Source organism: Cyrtonyx montezumae, unplaced genomic scaffold (assembly GCF_038088225.1).
Source record: "Cyrtonyx montezumae isolate F1298 unplaced genomic scaffold, pur_monq_1.0 scaffold_3, whole genome shotgun sequence".
Lineage (NCBI taxonomy): Eukaryota > Metazoa > Chordata > Aves > Galliformes > Odontophoridae > Cyrtonyx > Cyrtonyx montezumae.
In genome coordinates this window covers 19,050,146-19,071,264 of record NW_027072034.1, presented here as the reverse complement: position 1 = coordinate 19,071,264, position 21,119 = coordinate 19,050,146, and the positions used below count along the sequence as shown (strand labels likewise).

At 37.2% G+C, this 21,119-nt stretch overlaps 1 protein-coding gene across 1 annotated transcript; it reads right to left on the bottom strand.

Moving 5' to 3' along the window:
• Nucleotides 1–18,508: 18,508 nt before the first annotated feature.
• On the bottom strand, nucleotides 18,509–19,444 carry LOC136053257 (uncharacterized). Its single transcript, XM_065743981.1, is given in 1 exon segment — nucleotides 18,509–19,444. A coding segment is annotated over 1 exon segment (936 nt).
• Between the last annotated feature and the right edge of the window lie 1,675 nt (nucleotides 19,445–21,119).

The window sequence follows — 21,119 nt, the reverse complement described above, 5'->3', positions numbered from 1 at the left end:
AGCATCTCAAGGTATCTTAGAGCATCTCAAAGTATCTTAAGAAAAGAGAATTTAAAAAATGCTATATTACCGGAACAGTGAACCATGCTGAAAACCTGTGGGGCAAGAAAAAAAAGGAAAAAATGTTTCCATGGAAGTTAGACATATCACTCTTATTTGTGCAAATACTGCATAAGTATCAGCTGGCACACCATTTGTCATCTGAAAGAAAACGACAGCCTCAGGTTTTGTTAGAATCTTCTGACTAAATATATTTCTTTCATGCTATCAGAACAAATCTGTAGGACTGTTCTGATCTTCTTGAATATGCAGAAACATCAGTGTAAGTTTCGTACAAAAAGATCAGAGATAGTAAGTGTTTCATTGTGCAAACAGAAGAGATTTTAGTTATGATGAATCCATTACTTTGTGCTAAACTGCCAGAAGTTACTACGCTGGATGTATGCATTTAACAGATCCTGCACTCTCTCTCTATCTTTCCCTTTTTGATTGCATGGAATAATTTTTATTCTACATAGACTATGTAGGGCAATTTCAGTGGCTTAGTCGACTGGTTATTTCCCACTGGATATTGTAAATCATAACAAACTAATTAATATTTTATTCAAAAGCACTGCAAACTTTCATTGTTGTTTGTTTATAATTAAAACAAAGGCACTGATACAATCAATGGCAATTACAAATACATGAAATGCATTAAATGATAATTTAAATAATTAATTATGCATGATCACATTGACATAGTAATCATTTCTAGTGAGAATTCAGAATATTATACTTCTAATATAATTGTGCTGACCACTTCGGCTACTGTGAAAACTTGTGAACTGCTTGTTCAGAATTACAAAATCTTAAGAGAACAAAAGTAAAGGTATGAAGGATTTATTTATTGTTTGAAAAATCAATAAATCTACAGTTTAATTAATATTCTTGGAATCAGCTTCTATAACCAGCCTGACTACATTTATGACCGGATGTAGATGTAAAGACTTTTACTGGTTGTAATCCTTATGCCTGTCCTACTTAGAATGCTCATGTCTACTTATTTTATTTTCCCAAATGTTGTTGAGAACATACCTAAAACATGCACATGTACATATACACACAATCAAATGTTTTAATGGTGACTTATTAATCAACATAACTAATAAAATAATTACATTGCTGGTTTCAGTATTCTTTGCAGGAAATACTGCTTGACCAAGCAGAAAAAACATGTACATAAAGTCTACCAGAAGATGTTGGAATGAAATTTATGCTGTGTGTTTTGTGTAAATACTGCTGTTGGAGCAGCAAGGGAGAGAAAATTGGATATTGTATAAGTTTGCTGAGTGTGGATTAAATGGTAAAGTATACTACAAAGGAGTCTAGCTTGATTTATAAGATTTTAACTTTTTTTTCTTTTCCTTTCTGAGCAACTTCTATTCTTGATTGAGCATAAACCTAAAAGTATGCTAAAATTCACCAATTGCAGATTGTCTAAATTAATGTCAGAATCTATTGTATTTTCCTTTGTTATAAATGAAATAGGAGGGCGAGCAAAGATAAGACCTCTTTAGAAGATATAATGTTTGCTAAAAAAAGTATGATTACTCCAAAAAAATACCAGATGCTCATGATCTCTAGGAAGGAAGGGAAGGCTAGATGGATGGAAGGACAGACAAATGGAGGGAGAGTCAGAGTGAGGAACAGGGATTGACAAATTGATGGAGGCAATGATATTTGAACTGTCTGCTAGATACAATGATATTACTCACCTAAAAGATAAGTACAACAGGAAGTTCCTGCTTAGATATAATTCAGGTCAGTGATAGGTCCTTAGATCTTTTCAGAAGAGAAGAGAAAAGGGGAAGGTGAAGGAAAGGGGGAGAGGGAAGAAAATAGAAAAAGGAAGAGAAGGGAAGGGGGAAAAGGAAAGAGAAAATGGAAAGGAAGGCAAAAAGAATATTTTCAAGAAATTTTGTACAAGTCCAGTTAGTTTTCAGAGAGTAAAATTTAGCCTACAGCGTATGGATATGGCCAGTACATGATAACTTTATGTCTTAGTTTTAGCTAGGACAGAACTGATTTCTTCAGAGTGCCTGATATGATGTTATGTTTTGGTTCTAAGAGAAAAACAACATTGATAATACAACCTTTATAGTCATTGCTGACCAGTGTTGTAGAGAGCCAAGGCCATTCTAGTTTCTCAGCTTATATTAACAGTGGGCTGGGAGGGGACAGAATCAGGACAGTTCACCTAAACTGGCCTAAGGGATTTTCCATACCACATGATATCACGCAGAAAGAGAGTTTTGAAAGAAGTAGGAGTTCATCTCTCTCTCTTCTACTGCTCAGGGGGATAACTGGGCATTGATGGATGGTTGGTGAGTAATTGACTGCACCACCTGTTTGTATGCTTTCAGTATATATATAATTATTTTTATTTTCATTTTCTCTATTTTAATAAATAGTTTTACCTCAGTCCAAAAATTCTATTTTTTTTTTCTTTTGATTCTCTCCCCCATCCCACTGCAAAGAGGATGAAGCATGCAAATGATTGTGTGATGCTTAGCCACCTACCAGGGTAAAACACAACATCCTAGTAGCTGATGTCCTGAATTATTCATCTCCTGACATTAGAAACCATGTTGGCAATCTTTTACATCTCCAACAGTAATATTTTATGAAGTTGTTCAGTTTTAGTCACAGTAGAAACAATTGAAAGAGTCTACTCTTTCTTCCTTCCATAGGAGCATTATGTTCTACAAGATTTGTTTCCTATTTTCTCTTTCATTTTCTACTCTGAATGATGATCTTTGGAATGTGCCAGGCACTGAAGTATCCAGTAATGTCTTCAAGAAGCTTATGTCTCACTACGGGAATTGTTTTATTTAACAATCTTATCTTAAATTTATTTACTCCCTTTTCTTTCTTTTTAATTTCATACCTGCTTAAATGCCATCTCGTCATCACACTCTTTAGTGCTAATACTGTCATGTTTTTTTAATCTTATTATTGCCGTATTTGAATGAAATTATTTTCTTGAAATTCCTTTTCATCACCTCAGCCAGATTCCTAACCCCTTTAGCAATTTTTATCTATTGTAATCTTCTTTGACACTGTACTGAGGTCTTCAAATCATATTAACATGGTGATATTTTGAGTTCCTGACCTGTACAACTTTTTTTGAACATAAAAATACAAGGACAAAAAAGTACTGGGTCAGATCAACATTTGCTCTCTAAAAATGGCTGAATGATAGGCTTCTTGGGAAAAAAAAAAAAAAAGAAAGAAAGAAAAAATGGTAAGGGGAAAGAATGTATGATCCTTTCCAATTGTCAGAATCCGAATGCTTATAGGGATGCTAATGAAGTGTTTATGTAATCCAAAACATATCTTTTCTGGTATAAAATATATCCTTCTGTAAAGAAGCTTCCCAACCTGGATACTATGTGGAGAGCAAACAAACCAACAAAAAAAAAAAAAAAAACCTGTTGCCTTCTAATATTCTCTGACTATCGTGTGACTAATATAAATAAACAATTTCTGTACATGTTTTTTTGTTCTGCTGATATGATCATGCATTATTTCTTTTGGTAGGTCATATCCAAAAGAGCAAGAGTGTTCATCCCTTGTGGTTTGGCATTATCCAGAATGTGTTAAGGTTAGGCCCTCAAAAAATCTGTTAGATACATAAGCTTTATTTGAATTGATAAAGTTTCTATATACAAAGACTTCACAGAGTATTGAATGTTGTCAATAGATTCATCAATACTGTGTGGTTCAAAAAGGTCAATTGGAGGGTATTGCACTTGGGTTGGAACAATGCCAGAGATGTGTACAGACAGGGGAAAGAACTCCTTGAGAATAACTCTGCTGAGAAGGATTTAGGAAACCTAGTAGATGAAAAATTTAACACGAGCCAGCAATATGTGCTTGCAGCTCAGAAGGCCAATGGTATCCTGGGCTGTATCAGAAGAGGAGTGGTCAGCAGGAAAAGAGAGGTGATTGATCCTCCCTACTCTGCCCTCTTTAGGCCTCATCTGGAGTACTGCGCCCAGGTATGGGTCCCCCAGTTCAAGAATGATGTGGAGCTTTTGGAGAGGCTCCAGAGGAGGGCCAGAAAGGTGATCAGAGGGCTGGAGTACCTCTCCTGTAAAGGTATGCTGAGGGAGCTGGGTTTGTTCCATCTGGAGAAGAGAAAGATCCATGAAGACCTCATTACAGCCTTCCAAAATTAAGAGGGAGATTATAAACAGGAGGTAAACAAACTTTTTACACAGCTAGTTTGTGTTAGGACAAGGGGAAATGATTTTATACTAAAAGAGGGAAGATTTGGTTTAGATGTCAGAGGGAAGTTTTTCAGAGAGAAGATGGTGGGGCACTGGAGCAGGCAGCCCTGAGGGGTTGTGGAAGCCCCCATCTGTGGAGACATCATGCTAGATGGGGCCCTGGGCATCCTGTTCTAGTGTGTGATGTAATGGTTGACAGCCCTGCCCATAGCAGGAGGGTTGGAATTAGATGATCTTTGAGTTTTCATCCAACCCAAGCCATTCTATGATTCTAGGATTCTCTCTCCCTCTCTGCACATATTCCTCATGGAATGTTGCATTCAGCCATGCAGACACCAACATAAGAAAATGTCTGCTAGAGCAGAGCAAGAAGACAACAAAAGTGATCTGAGGTCTGGAGTACCTCTATTGTAAACACATGTTGTTCCGTCTAAAGATGAAAAGGCTCTGGGGAGACCTTATGGTGCCCTTTCATTACATAAAGGGGTCCTACAGGAAAACTACTTAGGCTCTGTCAGAAAGTGAAGTGATAGAACAAGAGGTAATGGCTTTAAATTTAAAGTAGATTTAGACTAGATGTTAGGAAGAAAATATTTACTCAGAGGGTGGTAAAGCGCTGGATCTGGTTGTCCAGAGAAGCTGTGGATGTCCTCTCCCCAGAGGTGTTCAAGGCCATACATTGATGGTGCTCTGGGCAACCTGATTTGGTGAAAGGTGTGTTTAACCATGACAGATGCTTCAGAACTAGATGATCTTTATGGCCCTTTCCAACACATACCATTCTATCATTCTTTGATGCTTCCCTGAACTACGGTTGTAATTATGCATTCCACATAATAGGCTAAAATTGCCATGCTTCTAATATGTGGGTTCTCTCATATAAGAGACGTTGAAATTGAAGAATACCTTTCCTGATGTGTTAACAATGAGTTGAGTACTTACCATGCGACCAGTTAAATACCAGAAGGTCAGAAATGTATGAATTTTGAAAACTGTTCGGCATTCTAACTTCTTGACTTTAATTGATATTCAAAGTAAGCATATGTTAAATAGACCGATGCTTTATTTGAATTCACTAGTGTTAAGTTCTTTAGATTATTTTAATACTTGTTGATTCTGTGCCAGTTTTTTTTCCTCAGTAGCAGATAATTTTTGATGAGATTTTTCAAAAAACCTAAGAAGCAAATGCAATATACATCTTTGAAAATACACATGAAAAATCCATATTTAATGTTTTTCATTCTTGCAGAATGAATTCTTATCGGTAAGCATTTCAATTTTCTGCAGGGTAACACATAATTATTCAGAAAACACAAATGTTATTGTCAAATATTATGCATAACATGCTGTCAGACTAACAGTTCCCATTCAAATGAGTGAAATTCATGTTTTACAATTCATTTCAATACAAAAAGAAAGTGTAAGTAATCAGCATTTGAAGATTTAGGAATCAATAAAACAACAAATTTGACTGTAGTAGTATATAGTTTTAATACTTTGTGAATATACCTTTATTGATCTGCTGTTCTCATGGGGTATAATTGAATATAGACAACACACATTCTATAGCTGTATTAACGCATACATATATATGCATACAGTTCTCTTCAGTAAGAATTAGTTTGTTTTTATTTTAAAATTTAAGTTATTAAAAGGTATTCATTATTTGTGAAATAAAAAGTCACTCACTTTAAGTGGGAAAATAATGTTTTTTATTTCAAATTTCTAATCTAAAATGGAAATAAGAAAATTATAAGTTTTTATTTTCTTGTTTCTCTTTTTGCCCAATATATGGGAACTATATAAGATAACAAGACCACGTGTTTCACCTAAATTTAATAATATATCGATCATCTGTGAAGTATTTAACTGGATACTGCATGGCATTTTTTGTAAAAAAAAAAAGCAGGAGCAATACAAAAATGAATTAAAAGCGGTCAAAAGACAGAAGGTATTGTTAGTAGAAAAACAGGCTACCAAAGGTTTATGGGTGGTTTGGCCTGGCTCCATGTTGATTTGGGTGGGCAACTCACAGATCCATGTCCTGGGAAAGGGAAAGGGGAAAGGGAAAAAAGAAAAGGGAGATGGGCCTAAAAACTAAACAGCAGTAGCAATCTGAAGAGGAAAGCTGATTTAGTAAATAAGATATTGCAATGCAAAATAATGAATCAAACAAATTGAGAGAGAAAGAGTGTCTGAAAAGCAAAGGACTTATGCTAATGCTGAAGGTGAGACAGCTAGGGAGCACTCGCTGCTGGCTCGATCCGAAAGGGAACATGACATGCAAACAGTTTTTATCTTTCACTCTGAGCGGAAAATGGAAAAATGCAAACCAACTCAAAGTCCTCTCGGGTATGTAATTCTTCTTTTCTGAGACAGGTATACCCAGAGCTATTGATGATCCACGGAGCTGGAGCATTAACTCTTTAACACCCAATGCACTACATGATGATATGATGTTGAGTGCCAGTAAAAAAAAAAATCATAAAACCATGACACAGGCAAATGAAAAAGCTTTACTGAACAGACATGTTTTAAAGTGATCACTGGAGAACAGTTTTCCAGTGTATGATTTACAAGGAAGGGTAATAGAATAGCATATTTGATGTAATGCATCATTAATTTGCAGACTCTTTTTATAATAAAATAAAACTTTAAAAAAATAGCTATATAAAAAAAAACAAACTACTGGTAAACACAGAATTAATGCTTTTTGCAAGCATAGGAAATAGAAAGGAATCACTGAGTTAAAGCAAAACAAAATCATTTAAACATCCTTGTAGTTTACATCCACAAAAATATAATGGTATTAAAAAAAAAAAAGCTAAAAAGAATTGCAATAATCAGCAAAAGCAGTGCATGTAATTCCATTACTCATGGCTGAGTTGATTCAATGATACACATATGTAAAAAAAAAAGAAAGCAAATATAATGGACTCCATTAAGTTAATTCATAGGAATTCAAATGTAATCTGTCCATATTCTGTAAATTACGAACACTTATTTTACATGTAGAGTATCAATAAGTAGCTATTCTATGGAATATAAATTGCATATATAAGTCTTAAGAATAATAAAAATATAATTCAGTAACCAACAATGGCAAATATTTTTATTTTTTTTCTACTCATCATATCTAAAAATAAAATCTTTAGAATGTGGTGCAGATATTTATGCCAATGTCATATCCTCTATCTCTTTTTGTCTTGTGCATGAAATTTTGAAAAGAATATATACTTATCTTTGGTACTCAGAGGATACTTTTACTGGTAAAAACAGAGTGAGGCACTTGCTCAACTCCACTAATTTTGGAAGGAAAGAGAATTTCTGGCATAAAATGAAAGTTTTATGATTCTGAATAAAGGTACATAATTCTAAGAAAATGCTGTACAGCAAGGTGCAAAGCAGGTCACGCAACTGAAGCTATTGATTCATGACAGAAGTACAATTGTTCAAATTTACAGATGTGAAAAATCTTTGTTACAGTGACAGTGGTGTTGCAATGCAATTTCTCTCCTGTTGTACAAGACACGCCTGTCATACTGAAACACTGTGACTAAATGAATGATGCCTTCTCTAAAAATATATAGGAGAGAAGAAGTAATTGCTCAGGAGTTGGTTTGGAGACAGACAAACAGGATTTGCTTTCTCTTCAGATGAGAAATAATAATTTTATAGATAAACCTGGGAACACAGTTTTGGGGATTTTTCAGAGGTTTAACACATATAAGTTAACTTGTCCAAGTTGTGCACTGTATGTATTTATATACAGAGAGAAGAATATAAGAGGTGTTATTATGTTTTAGCTTAGTAGCTGTTGTGTGAGATTCTTGAGTCAGACTTTATGCAAAAAAAAAAAATCTGTGAAACTCTTGCTTATGTCATGCATAAACAGAACTAGAAGGAAAAGAAAGCATTTTCCTTGCATGAGAATTAAGAAAGAATGATCATTGAACAATATGTACCTACAGGAAGAAGCAAACAGGTAGAGAGAATTCTTGGCAGGAATTTTAAACAGAAAAAAAATTAATAATGGAAATGTCTTATTAATACTTTTCATTTGAGAATTATTCACTGTACAAAGAATCAGCCAATGTCTGCAATGCAACTGACGTAATGGCAACTATAGTAAAAATCAAACATGAATATTTTTTTATTCCTTTGTTTCTCTAAAGCCAACGTGGGTCCAATTGGACGATTGCCACTGTGACCTCTTGCTTCGTTGCTTGAGAATTTAAGAAAGCTTTATTTTGTGGTGATGTGCATAGAAGAATAAGAATCTATTTGAAAGATGACACCCATGAGCTACCTGCTTGAGGAAAAATAGCATCACCAAATTTATTACATGGAAAGACACTGGAAGAGTAAGACTAACTCTAAAGTAAAGAACAGACTTGTACAGCAATACTGACTGTGATACTTACAAAACTTTTCTCCATTAATCTTTATGGTGGCTAACAGTACTACTAACAAAAGACACATGAGAACTGCAGAATTTTGATGAAATTGTTTTATGTAGACTTAACCTAGTCTGCTAGATTAGCAGTAAGTTCTTGCTTCCTGGTAGTTGTCTCTCATCTTTTGCCCATAAGAAGTTTATTTTCATGTCACTTCTTTGATATTCTCATAATTTTCAACAGTCAGGCAGAAAAATGACAAAACCAAGAATGGGATTTCTTCTCAGTAGATTTAGTGAGCCTTTAAATATATATATATAATTTCTGATAATGGTTTACATTATAGTTTAGTATCTGAGTCCTTTTTTTTTTCTTAGTTGTAGTAGTAGTAGTAGTAGTAGTAGTAGTAGTAGTAGTAGTAGTAGTAGTAGTAGTAGTGGTGGTAATAGTATATTAAATAAGTGTTTTCATCTAAAAAACTCTTCAATAACCAAATTGATGTATGTTACTTATAAATTATTACACAGTAGCTTTATTTACTTTGGATTCTGTCTGGTAATAAGACTGTACTTGCAGTCAGATGAGTCAGATGTAGGAAAAGAGACCTGAGTGAGGCTGAGGAAAATACTCATATGTGAGTTGCTGGAGGAAACTGAATGTTTACATCCAGCTCTGGAATGACAGTAGAGGAATATAGCCCTGGGTCCCAAAATCCAAAAGAGTCACCTACCTCTGAAGGGATGTACAGATAAAGAACTCCCTCTCACAGATGTTGCAAAGCAATTTAAGCCAAAATCTCAAGACAGAATATGGATTCACCTTGTTCAGTTACATGTATATAACTGCTTATGTGTGCTTATGTTTGTGCCTTTTATAACTCTCCTTGTCCTTATGATTCTAACCAAGTCTACTTAGTCTGTGTGTATCACTGCAGAATCAAGAGATTTTAAAGGAATAAGTGGTAGGAAGAATTTGCTAGTCCTCAAAAAATTCTGTGTTGTTGGAAGTTTGTTCACCAGAATTGTTGGAGCTCTGTTAGTACTGTCATGAATTGTTTGCCAATAAAACAAGTTTACAAAGAGGCGATATCAAAGACAATTTGATGTCCTATTAGTGAATGGTTGTGGTTATTAGAAACAGAGGGACACTGAAAAAAAAAATTATATTAATATATGTCTGTATATACACAGTTAAAATGTGTTCTGTTAGATCCAAGGATAAACTTAAATCCAAGCCATTAAATATATTTCAGATGTTAATATTAGTTCCCCACTTTAAGTATCAGTGCTTACAGAATTGGAAATCATGTGCATAAAGACCTATATTTTACAAAATATTTGAGACCAATACTGACATTATTACTGGAATCGAGAATGCAGGATAAATCTTCAGGCTCCTATGTGGTCATCATTACTGTTTCAAGCTGTATTGAATTTGCAGTTCTGCAATCTAGTATCATTATAAGAAAACCTTGAAATCAGCATAAGGACATAAAAATTAATATATCATGACAGTTTAGAGATTTTCATCTATTTCATGTAGTTTGATATCCATGGCTTGTCTAGTAACAGATGTAGTATAATATGACTATGAAAATGATATTATAAAATCAATTGCATCTGATGATCAAGAATACGATTCCACAGTTTTGTTTAAAAAATGTAAGAATTGTTAAATTTCCCCACAGGAAGGTAATGAGAGTCATAAAGCTCCTTTACTACACTGTCTAAATCAGTTAATGATTATTAGATGACTTGTTAACACACACTGTGGGAAATCGTAAGGTAACTGTTACAGTAACCATATTAATAAAATTTTGCATAAATATCTCTTGTGGACAAAAATGAACCAGAAAAAGATGTGTTTTCCTTCTCAGCTGTCAGAATCTGTTTTTAATAGTATAATCTGTTTTTAATAATATAAACAGAAATCTGTTTATAATAATAAAAATGAAGTTAAAAATCAGTGCTATTAAAATATACTAGACAAGGCAACAAAATATTGATTCATTTTATCCTTAATGTTTTAATGAATACTTATTAATTTACAAATAACATACTCTCCTTTCAAACAGCATTAAATTTATTACTGTGGACCAAGTGAATATGAAAAAGAAAAATATTACATCAACTTCATATAAAAATTGCTTTAATTACTGAAATATTACCTTAGATTTATATATTTAAAGCTAACCTAGGATACACATTAAGAGATTATGTAGAAGAAACAAACAAAAACCAAATATTAACAACCAACAAATTAACAATGTTATTCTCCTTCATTACTTTCAGGCATAAAAATGAAGATTAATTTAGATTGAACTTGTCAAGATTGTTTTTACTGCCAGTGGAATAAGAAGTACCTGTAGAAAGCATTTTGCTTTAGTTTAAGATGGATAAACAAAAGCTTTAGTGTGAAACACCCTTTTAAGGTGACCTAACTCATGTATTTAGTGTCTGTGGTGGTTTAACTGTGTAGGTAGTTACTGTCACACAGCTCCTTCCTCCCTTCCCTCCCAGTGGGGCTGGATCTTTGGTTTGCTTACAAAACAGTATTCAGAGGATTTGGGCAAAGCTGCCCAACGAAGGAAAGCTCCTATGTCAGCTCACTCTGACATCTGAAAATTCCAAATATATTGTTTTATTATCAACAATTGTTGATAAGATTAATCTACAACAAATAAGTTATGATTCAGTGAAATGAATCCATGTCATGTTGTTGTTCCACAATGCTCTAAATACTGCCCATCAATTAATCTTCAGGATTCCAGGTGAAATGCAGAACTAACTTATTCAACATAGTCTAAGGCTTTGTAATTCCTGATGAGTATTTATAATATATTTATTATAAAAAGCCAATTTCGTGCTTGTTTATTGCCTGTCAGATTTCTGTCTGGGGATTTTTGTCCATAATATAATTACAGCTTTGCATTTGTATAATCACATTCTTTACTTATTATCTAAAGAACAATGAACATTTTGTTGTACTATAAAGACATTTAGGAACCTCCAACTACAAACAAAAAAGTAGTCATTCTCTTTACAAGAATTTATTACTGCTAGAGTACTCTTCTAGGAAATGTGAGGCTGTCAACCAGTATCTGCTACTCTTTCAGAGACAAAACCTTAAGGTATCTTTGTATCTAATCTTAAATTATTTTTACATCAATCACATAGACACTTAACAGTAGTGTAGCTTATCTTATGCTGTTATCTGTAGAGCTGTAGTTATATGACATGCTTAGTCATCAGACTGAACCAAGTGTATCCATAGCACTTGCCAGAACAATTTAAACAGGTTATTATCTGACTGCTTAAGGAAGCTAGTGTAAAGTATCTGATTGTTCTTCCCACCTTCTAGAAGCAGTTTATAGATAAAGTTGCTTGTAAGTTGCTTGTAAGAAATATATATATAGTCACAATAGAACATTGAGTTTATCATATAAATTTGATTTTTTTTGTCATTTCCTATTAATTGTTTTAGTAATACAATCTTTACATGTTTCTCTCAGTAATCGAGGTTATCATACATTCAGCTTTTCTAAAACACAGCAAATATTTCATGAAAAATTGATAAGGAAATCCATAGGAAAAATTTGTTCCCAAGTACAAATACCCAGCCCTAACTCATTAGATGAATATAATATAACCTCAGAAAACAAAGTACCAGGTGATTGTAATAGGAGGATCTTCCTGAAAGCTTTGACATGATGATGGTGAGACACTGGAACAGGTTGTCCAGTGAGGTTGTGAATGTCCCCTAAAAGCATTCAAGTCCAGTCTGGATGGTACTTTGAGTAACCTCATCTAGGGGAAGGTGTCACTGCCTATATCAGGGGGGTTGGAACTAGATGATCTTAAAGGTCTCTCCCAACCCAAACCATTCAATGATTCTATGGCTTACACCTGCCCTGCTTAAAGGGATAAATGAAAAGAGAAACAAAGATTAAATCTGAGTATCTGCATCCTTACAGTGTAGTTAGAGCAGGATGATAGAAGGTGATAGTGATCCATGCCATGAACAATAATTGGCTTTAGATCCTGAAAAAGATAGATACATTGGTCAACTGATTGAAGAGGCTGTTGGCAGCTTAAAAAGTTGTAAAGTGATTAAATGAAATAAGAAATCATAATTCCCTCAGAGAGTGAGAGAAACATATTCCTGAGTATTTGTTCAAAAGACAGCCTGAGGTAGAATCATAGTAAGACTTAGGTTGAAAAGGACATTAAAAAGTTCCAGCCCCCTGCTGCAGGCAGAGTTGTCAATCACTAAATCAGGTTGCACAGGGCTCTGTCCAACATGGTCTTGGATGCCTCCATGGATAGGGCATACACAAATTCTCCACAGGGTAACCTGTGCCAGTGCCTCCCTGCTATCTGAGTAAAGAATTTCCTCCTAACATCTGATATAAATCTCCCCTCTTTTAGTTTAAAACCATTTCTCCCTGTCTGATTACTACTAGACCATATAAAAAGTCTGCTGACATCTTCTTTATAAGCTCCCCTTAGATATTGACAGACTGTAATGAAGTGTCCCTGGAATATTCTCTTCTGCAGGCTCTACAAGCCCAGCTCCTTCTGCTTTTCTTCATTAAAGTGTGCTCCAGCTCTCTGATAATCTTTGTGGTCCACCTCTCATCTTGCTCCAACAGCTCTACTTTTTCTTGAGTAGACCTCAATACACTACTCCAGATGGGGCCTCGAGGGAGCAGAGTAAAGGGGAACAATCATTTTCCTCACTCTCTTTTGATGGAGCTCTGGATGCTGTTGACCTTTTGGTCTACAAACACACACTGCTGTCTCATGTTTATCTTTTCAACAAGCTGGACACCCAAGTTCCTTTTCAACAAGGCTACTCACAAGTTCTTCTCCCAGTCTGCATACATATCTGGGATTGCCCTGACTCAAGTGCATCACCTTGCACTTGATTGTGTGAAACCTCACTAGGTTCAAATGGACCTACTTTTTGAACATGTCTAGATCCATCTCAATGGCACCCCTTCTTTCTATTTCATTCATGTCCAACCTGTAGCCTGTGGGCTGTGTATGGCTCAGCTCAGCCCAGCCAGCAGCCTGCCCCCTGCCCTGCTTCATCATTATTGTGTCTGTTACCCAACAAGTAATCCAGCCAGGTCCCAGGCAGGCAAACATCTCTCAGCAACAATCAAAGATTGGTGTGCAGTCGGCACTATTTGTGCTGAAACAAGGACAAGGTGAGGGTGCAGTGCAGTGCTAACACAAGTTATGGCAAATAATTTCCCAAATTACATGAAAATTTCTGTGAAGCAGTTAATTTATTTTATTCCCCTTCTCTTTCGTGTTTAGAAGTATAAAGCAGAAAGATTTCCTATAAATCAATATTTCTAGTATTTACTATCTTCTCATGTTCAAATTTTGTGAACTTTCTTTTTTATTAAATAACTGTAGAGAGTTTTCACACATTGGAATTAGTCATAGAGGTAGAATTTCTTGAAGATGCATTCTTATTCTTTAGGAAGGCGACCGTGGCTCTCTAGTGGGAGAGCTCTCATCAGCCTGAACTGCTATGAAACCAAACTCAGTGAGGGAAAGTAACTGAAAAGTTTTAATAGATAAAACTGAGATCAAATAACATGGAACTTTACTCCTGGTTATTCTTCAGAACTTCAATAAGATACATACTGGAGAGTCTTTCTTCATTCTCTGAGATATCTATTCAAAGTTTTTAAGAAAAAAAATTACTCACAGCTATCAAAAAATCGGATTGTATGCCTTGCTAAGAGATCACAATACCGCAAACACAAAAATGCATTCTGTACTCAGCAGCTTAATTTTTTTCCCCCTTCTTTCCTTTTTATATACCTAATCTAACAATTTGTAAGCACGGAATTAAATGCTGAATTAAAATAAAATTTAAAATTATTTTAAAAAAAAGAAAAATAGTTTTGGAATAAGTAGCATTAACATTACATTTTGCATTCTACTTTTCAATCAGAAGAATATTCAGTCAGTATTTAAGCCATTTTTCAAATGGAAGCTTTGAAATTTATATGGAAAGTAGAAACCTTAGCTCTCAAGTGATTCATTTAACCCTAAATACAGTTTAGTTGATGTAAAATTTATCCACGTGTCATGGTTTTATGACTTTTTTTTACATATATTCCACATCATAACATCATGCAAGGCATTGGGAGTTACAGAGTTATTGTTCCAGATCCATGGAATGCTGAATTTCCAGATACCTTGTTCTCAGAAGAGAAGAATAACTACATACACAAAGGACGTTGCATTCCTATTTTCCACTCAGAGGGAAAGATAAAACTGCACAGAAATTCTGAGACTTCCTCTTTTTGCTGTTTGTCAGAGTGGGAGCTTCCTAGCCATCTCATCTTCAACTTTAGACTAAGGCCTTATGTTTTGGACTCTCTCTCATTTTATTTATTAGCTTCAATTCCAATTATATTGTATTATACAGTACTATTTTGCATTCCAATATTTTATGCAGTAAATTATTTTTCCTCCTCAGTTTGTTGCCACTGTTTGGTTTTTAGGCCCATCTCCCTACCCTCTCCATTTTCCCTCTTCCCCTTTCCTGGGGTGTGGGTCCATGGGTCCCCCTCACCCATTAGTCATGGAACTGGGCTGAACTGGCCCATAAACAGTTGACAACATGTTAGCTCAGAATAGTAGTACATTTTTTTTCAGATGAATCTTGTAGCAGGGCTCTCCCACTCCACTTAGTTTCATGCCAAAAAGAAGCCTCAGAGTGAATCTAACAAAATATCTCTCAGAAGAAATTGAATTAAGACATTCCGCAGTAGAGTTTTCCAACCAGAAACAACTCTTAGCCAAAGGGTCTGAGTAGAACTGGTTCTAAAAAAATCTCTTCCCCCCTAGAAGAAAGATAGCACAGGTCTACTTATATTGGGCAGCACCACTAGGTAATGTAAATGTTGTCTTGCCTCCTGAGGCAAAGGATAGTCAAAACACTGAAGTGGATCACAGGTAAATCTAGTTCCATCTAGTTCCAAGGTCCTGCCACAATTGATCATGAGACCAGATTGCACAAAGCCCCATCAAATCCAGCCTTTAACACTTTCAGGGATGAGGAATCCACAACTTGTCTGAGCAACTTTTTCAGTGCCTCATCACCCCCTGAGAAAAGAATTTATTCCTAACATCTAATCTAAATCTAACCTTTTCTAATATATATAAAAAAGAATTATTATCCCTGTCCGGTCACTACACTTCCTGATAAAATGTCTCCTCACATTTTATGTATTATGTATTACTATGTATTGGAATTTCTCCTCAGTGCCTTCAGGCTAAACTATCCTGGCTCTTCCAACTTCTCTGTACAGGAGAGATGTTTTAGCACTACATAATCATTATCAATTTAACAAAAACTCCACAGTAAATATTTAACTGGAAAGACTCTCACCATATCATCTTATTCTAATGGATCTTAAATGAACATAATGCTGAGGAAAGATTAATTATAAAATCACTAACAAATATGAAAATGCAAGTTTGTTGATTGGTTATTCTCATGTGGGATAAGTGGTATTTCCAGCTACTTCTTAGAAATATTTACTACCTGTTAGTAAACAACTGAAATACCCTATTTATGGAACGATAGTTTGACTGTCATGCTCCAATATAAAGGAAGGAGACGAGGTTCTTAGATTATGTATATACCCAACGTGAGATTAAGAAACAACGGTTCAAATGTTGGTCCGACCAGTTTATTACCAACACTGACCAGGGAGATGGGGAAAGCAGACACTGTTAGGGTGATTGGGAAGGGAAGGCAAGCGATAGGAAAGATGGGAAAGAAGCAAGGGTTTGTACAACACAGGGAAAGTCAGCAGCCAGGATCCTAGGGGCGGTCCGGTTGCGAGCGGCTCCGACGGTCCGAGGCAGAAGAGCAGGGGTGGCAGAAGCGGGGAGAACAGCAGCAGCGACGGGCAGCCCTGAGCAGCAAGCAGTTGTCCTGGAGAAGCGGCACCGGGGTCAGCACAGGAGAAACAGCGTGGGGAAAGTCCAGGAACAGCGTCAGTCAGCACCGGAGAAGCAGTGAACAGTGATCAGCTCAGGAGGGTTCAGATGGTAGAACACCTCGAAGGAGCGGCGAGGTCCAGGAGAAAGCAGCATGTCTCAGGCAGCAGGCCCAGGAGGGAGTTCAGCAGCAGGGATCAGCTCATGAGGTTTCCAATGGAAAGGCACCCCTAATCTCATGGTGGTCGATCCCTCTTTTATCCTCCATTTCTCCTGCCTACATGACAAATACTGTGCTAGCATGCTAGGCAAGCTTCTCCTGAGATGGCTATCTCCCCACGGAGATGAGTACCACACAAAAGAGTGTTCAGCGGCCATTGAGCTGCAGCTTATCTCTCTTTTGTTGCCCCAGGACATGCCCATCTGCTTGCTCCTTAGACAGAGGATTTCACAACCCTTGCCCAGGACTAGCTTGGACATGTTCGGACACGTTCATCAGCAAACTTTGAGGCAACGGTATAAAATAATAGTCTCTTATAATGACAAGGGAATGTGAATATCTCAGTTCAGAAAAAGAAGGCTAAGCACGACAATGTTTGTGTCAGTCTTTCTCCTTTTGAGTGTATAAAATAATATTTTATGAATGGGGGAAAAGAAAAAATCAGCGTTTCCACTCTTTTTTGCTAACCTTACTATCTTATTGCTGTTCACATGGTAAGTAAATTTAATATCTTAATCACAGCTCTGCAATTATAATTTTTAGTTTGGAAATTGGAGTTTGGCAATTTCTTTTGGCAAAATAAAAATATTTGGAACTTAGTTGTTTTCTTTCACTTTTAATTTCCACATTCACTTCAGAAAAATTCTTTTTTTTTTTTTTCACATAGCTCTGTTTTTTTGCACATATATACTGAGAGTGAGACAATGAAACAATTAAGTGAACAGCTCCTCAGGAGGTGAGTTGAGGTGCATTTGATCCAACTTAATGCATCTCACAGAAACTAGAAATTGGATTAATATTACTTGTTCATGCCTGAAGCACTGAAAAATGTCTCAAAGGCAGATGGAGGAAGAGCAAAAAATCTAAAAATAAAATTCCCAGTGGAAATAAGGATTTTCACAGTTCAATTTGGTTTCTTCCAAGATGTAAGTCTCAAGACACTGAAGTGAATAATATGGAGATTTGAGAGTATTATGTGGTTTGATTGTAGTACTAAATATTTTAGAAAACCCAGAAACGTAAATTAAGAATGTACTAGTACTCACGTACAAGTGAAATATCTAAAAATTAAAAATTGAAAAGAAGTATAGAATATACTGACACAGAAATACTGATTATATATATTCCAATTTGCTATTCTTAGTTTTATAATTTAACTTCTCTATCTGTTCTATGAATATTAATAATTTCAAGAGGAATCAATATTTGTAGCATTTTTCAGTTTAATGTGAAATATGCAGATATCTAGAGTGAGTAATATTCTGTTATCAATAACTTTTGTCTGCTATTGTTGCCCTTTCCAGGAGTTAGTGGCCTATGGATCCAGCCTTGCAAGCGTCTGCGCAACCGACCTGCCTGGCTGGAGCCAAATGACTGCACTTCACACCAATGTGGTGAGCAGCAAATGGCGTTTATTGTTAGCAGCAGCATCCCTATATAAGTTAGGATCGCGCGTGTGCATTACTACTCCTAAGTGACGCAGCATTCTACCTTCTAAAACTTTCTAGAAGCAACTTTGCAAAAGCAAGGAATTGTCTCTTCTTGCGAGATCTTGTGCTGCGCCTGCAACATCTCCCCCCCTTTTTTGCCAAAGCAAGTCTAATACAACTCAAGAGGACCCTATCGCGTACATCCCAAAGTCTACGCATTGAGCCTATATATACTATTGTCTTCTCGAGTAAGCCATGTAAGCCTTGCCCCGTTACACCGCGAACGCAATTTTCCCAACGCAATTTCTTTCAGGGCATGGGCTGTGCCAATTGGGGTGATAATGGAGGCAAAAATCCGAGCAGTAGGTCCCCATAGCCGTACGTCGTCACCACAGTCCTCCTTCAATGTGTGCATTGACCTTCTGCTCCGTCGCTGTGTGAAACTCTGGGCTATGTTCATCCAGTCCCTCATCTGTGGTGATAGAATAGTTAATTTTCCCAGGTAACACGGCCCCCCAATCGCCTTTTCTGGAATTCCTTGCCATGCTCGATCTCCACAAATCAAGAACACTCCCGGGGGTAATACTCTACTTACATTTGCCCATAATATTTCTTTGTATCTTGGACTCTCACTAATACTGCATAGACGGTATGGATACCCCACCCATATTGCTTCCACTGTCTGGTATAATTAATTGCAGCAACAACTCCAAGTGGTTGGTGTGCAAGTCTGCTGCCTTGGTGCACATGCACGGCATTCCTTATCACTCCTGTTCATACTATTTGGGAAACCGTACCGTGTTACCTCTGCTGTGTATCCACAATAAGAACCTTCCCATGAGAATGTATATATGTCCCTTGGATTAACTAATTCATAAGCGGTGGGGCGCCCCTTTTGTTTGTCCCAGTACGGGTTTGTCTTTCCATTCAACTGCCACCATACATCAAGCCTCCCTAATTGTCCATCTGTCCCAAACCCTGCAAAACCGACGCATGTCTCTTGGGCATCAGGTTCCCCTTCTGACCCAAGCAATTGTAATTCCTGTGGAAACCGTAGGGAAGTCATATTCAAGAGCTGTATGAGACATCTCGTGGCATTAGCCGGGGTGTCTCTAAATAGTGACTCACAACGAGTGAGATTGGACATGTAACCCCGGAACAGAGGAAGGTCTAATGGAAAATTTAACGGGACACCAATCAAACAGGTTTGGAATGGAGAGGTAGCTGATTGTAAAGCCAAACAAAAATCTTGTTGCCCAGTTTGCTTTGCCCAGGTGACCCATACATTGCCTGGCTGCGGTTTCATAATTACCCCTTGTGCCTCTTGCAACAGAGCTAAGAGACTGATTATACCAAACAGTGTGTTTCTGAGGTACCGTTCTTTTCACGCTCTGTCTGCCCTGCAGGTCATCCAGGTTGAGAGCTGGAGGCCTCGTCAGCAACGGTTGCTTTTCCTCCGTAGGTCGCCTTCGGCCCACAAGAAGAACCTAAATGGGAAACTGAGGTGTCTAATGTTTTACTTGCCGTGTCTGGTTTAATCTTTCTTGAGGGGACCCATATGATGTTCCCTGTTTCCTGATGTTTTACTGCGGCAAATCCTCTACCCCATACCAATATTGACCAACTCTTTTCCCAAAGTCCTCCATCTGTCTTAATCTTCACCGGTGGTCCCTCCGTTATGATTCTCGGCTGCCAGTGTTTCTGTATTGGACACTGGTTGTTATCGCCCCTTTCAAAGTGATTGAGTGAATAAATAGCTTTGGACAGGATTTCTGTTTGTCGGTTAACCGGAATACGGTCCCTGTGTCCCTCCCCCTCTCCTAGCACGCGTATCTTCTCCTTAAGGAGTCGATTTTCACATTCAACAATCGCCTGTCCCTGGGAATTGTAGGGGATACCAGTTGCGTGGGAAATTCCCCAGGACTCTAGCCACGCTTGGGTGGATTTCAAGACGAAGCAGGGACCGTATTCCAAAGCAGGGACTGTTTTAATCTGAGCAGGGACGCCTAGTGCTGCGATAGTGGTGGCCCAGTGATTCTGGGCTGCTGCTGAATTTGATCTTGCATGCTGCGTAACTGAAATCATGGTAGAGGCTGTATCTATAGTAACTGCAAGCCAGGCCCATGGGGCCATGAGGGATTTGAATGTAAAATCAGTCTGTCAAATTTGTAACGGCCTTACGCCGCAAGGATTTACACCAGCACCAATGACAGGAGCAGAATTACAATGTGGGCATGCTTGGACAATACCACGGGCTGCTGAAAGAGAAATTGAACAGGTTCGAGCCAGCACCTTGGCCCCCATATGGAGGGACGCGTGTAAATCGTGTGCTGTCCGCATGGAGTAAACTACAACACCTGCAGCCTTGTCCGCTATTGCATTACCCTCTGTAAGGAAACCCGGAACCTCTGAGTGGCTTCTAACATGCAAAATCGCAACAGGGGCTGAGCGGGCCACTAGGGCTTCCTCCAATATGCAAGCTGCTTCTGAGCTAGGTAGCCCATCCTTTCCCATCTTTACCAATAGCCTAGCAGCGAATGCCGAGTCAGTCACAATATTACACGGAATGTGCCGCCATAGACAAAGGGCCATAGCAACAGCTCTGACCTCAAGAATTTGGACACTAACAGAAGGATCTGTGAAAATGATGGTCTCCCATTTTCCATCAGAGCCATGCCAAACAACCGCCCCCTGTTTAGTCACCGAGGAAGCGTTGGGAAAAAGCGTTGGCTCTTCCAGAGGCATTAGCAGAATGCGAGATCTTAAGGAGACATTGAGAGGTCTGGCTAATTCAAAGATTGACAGTGCATCTGAGTAAAGCA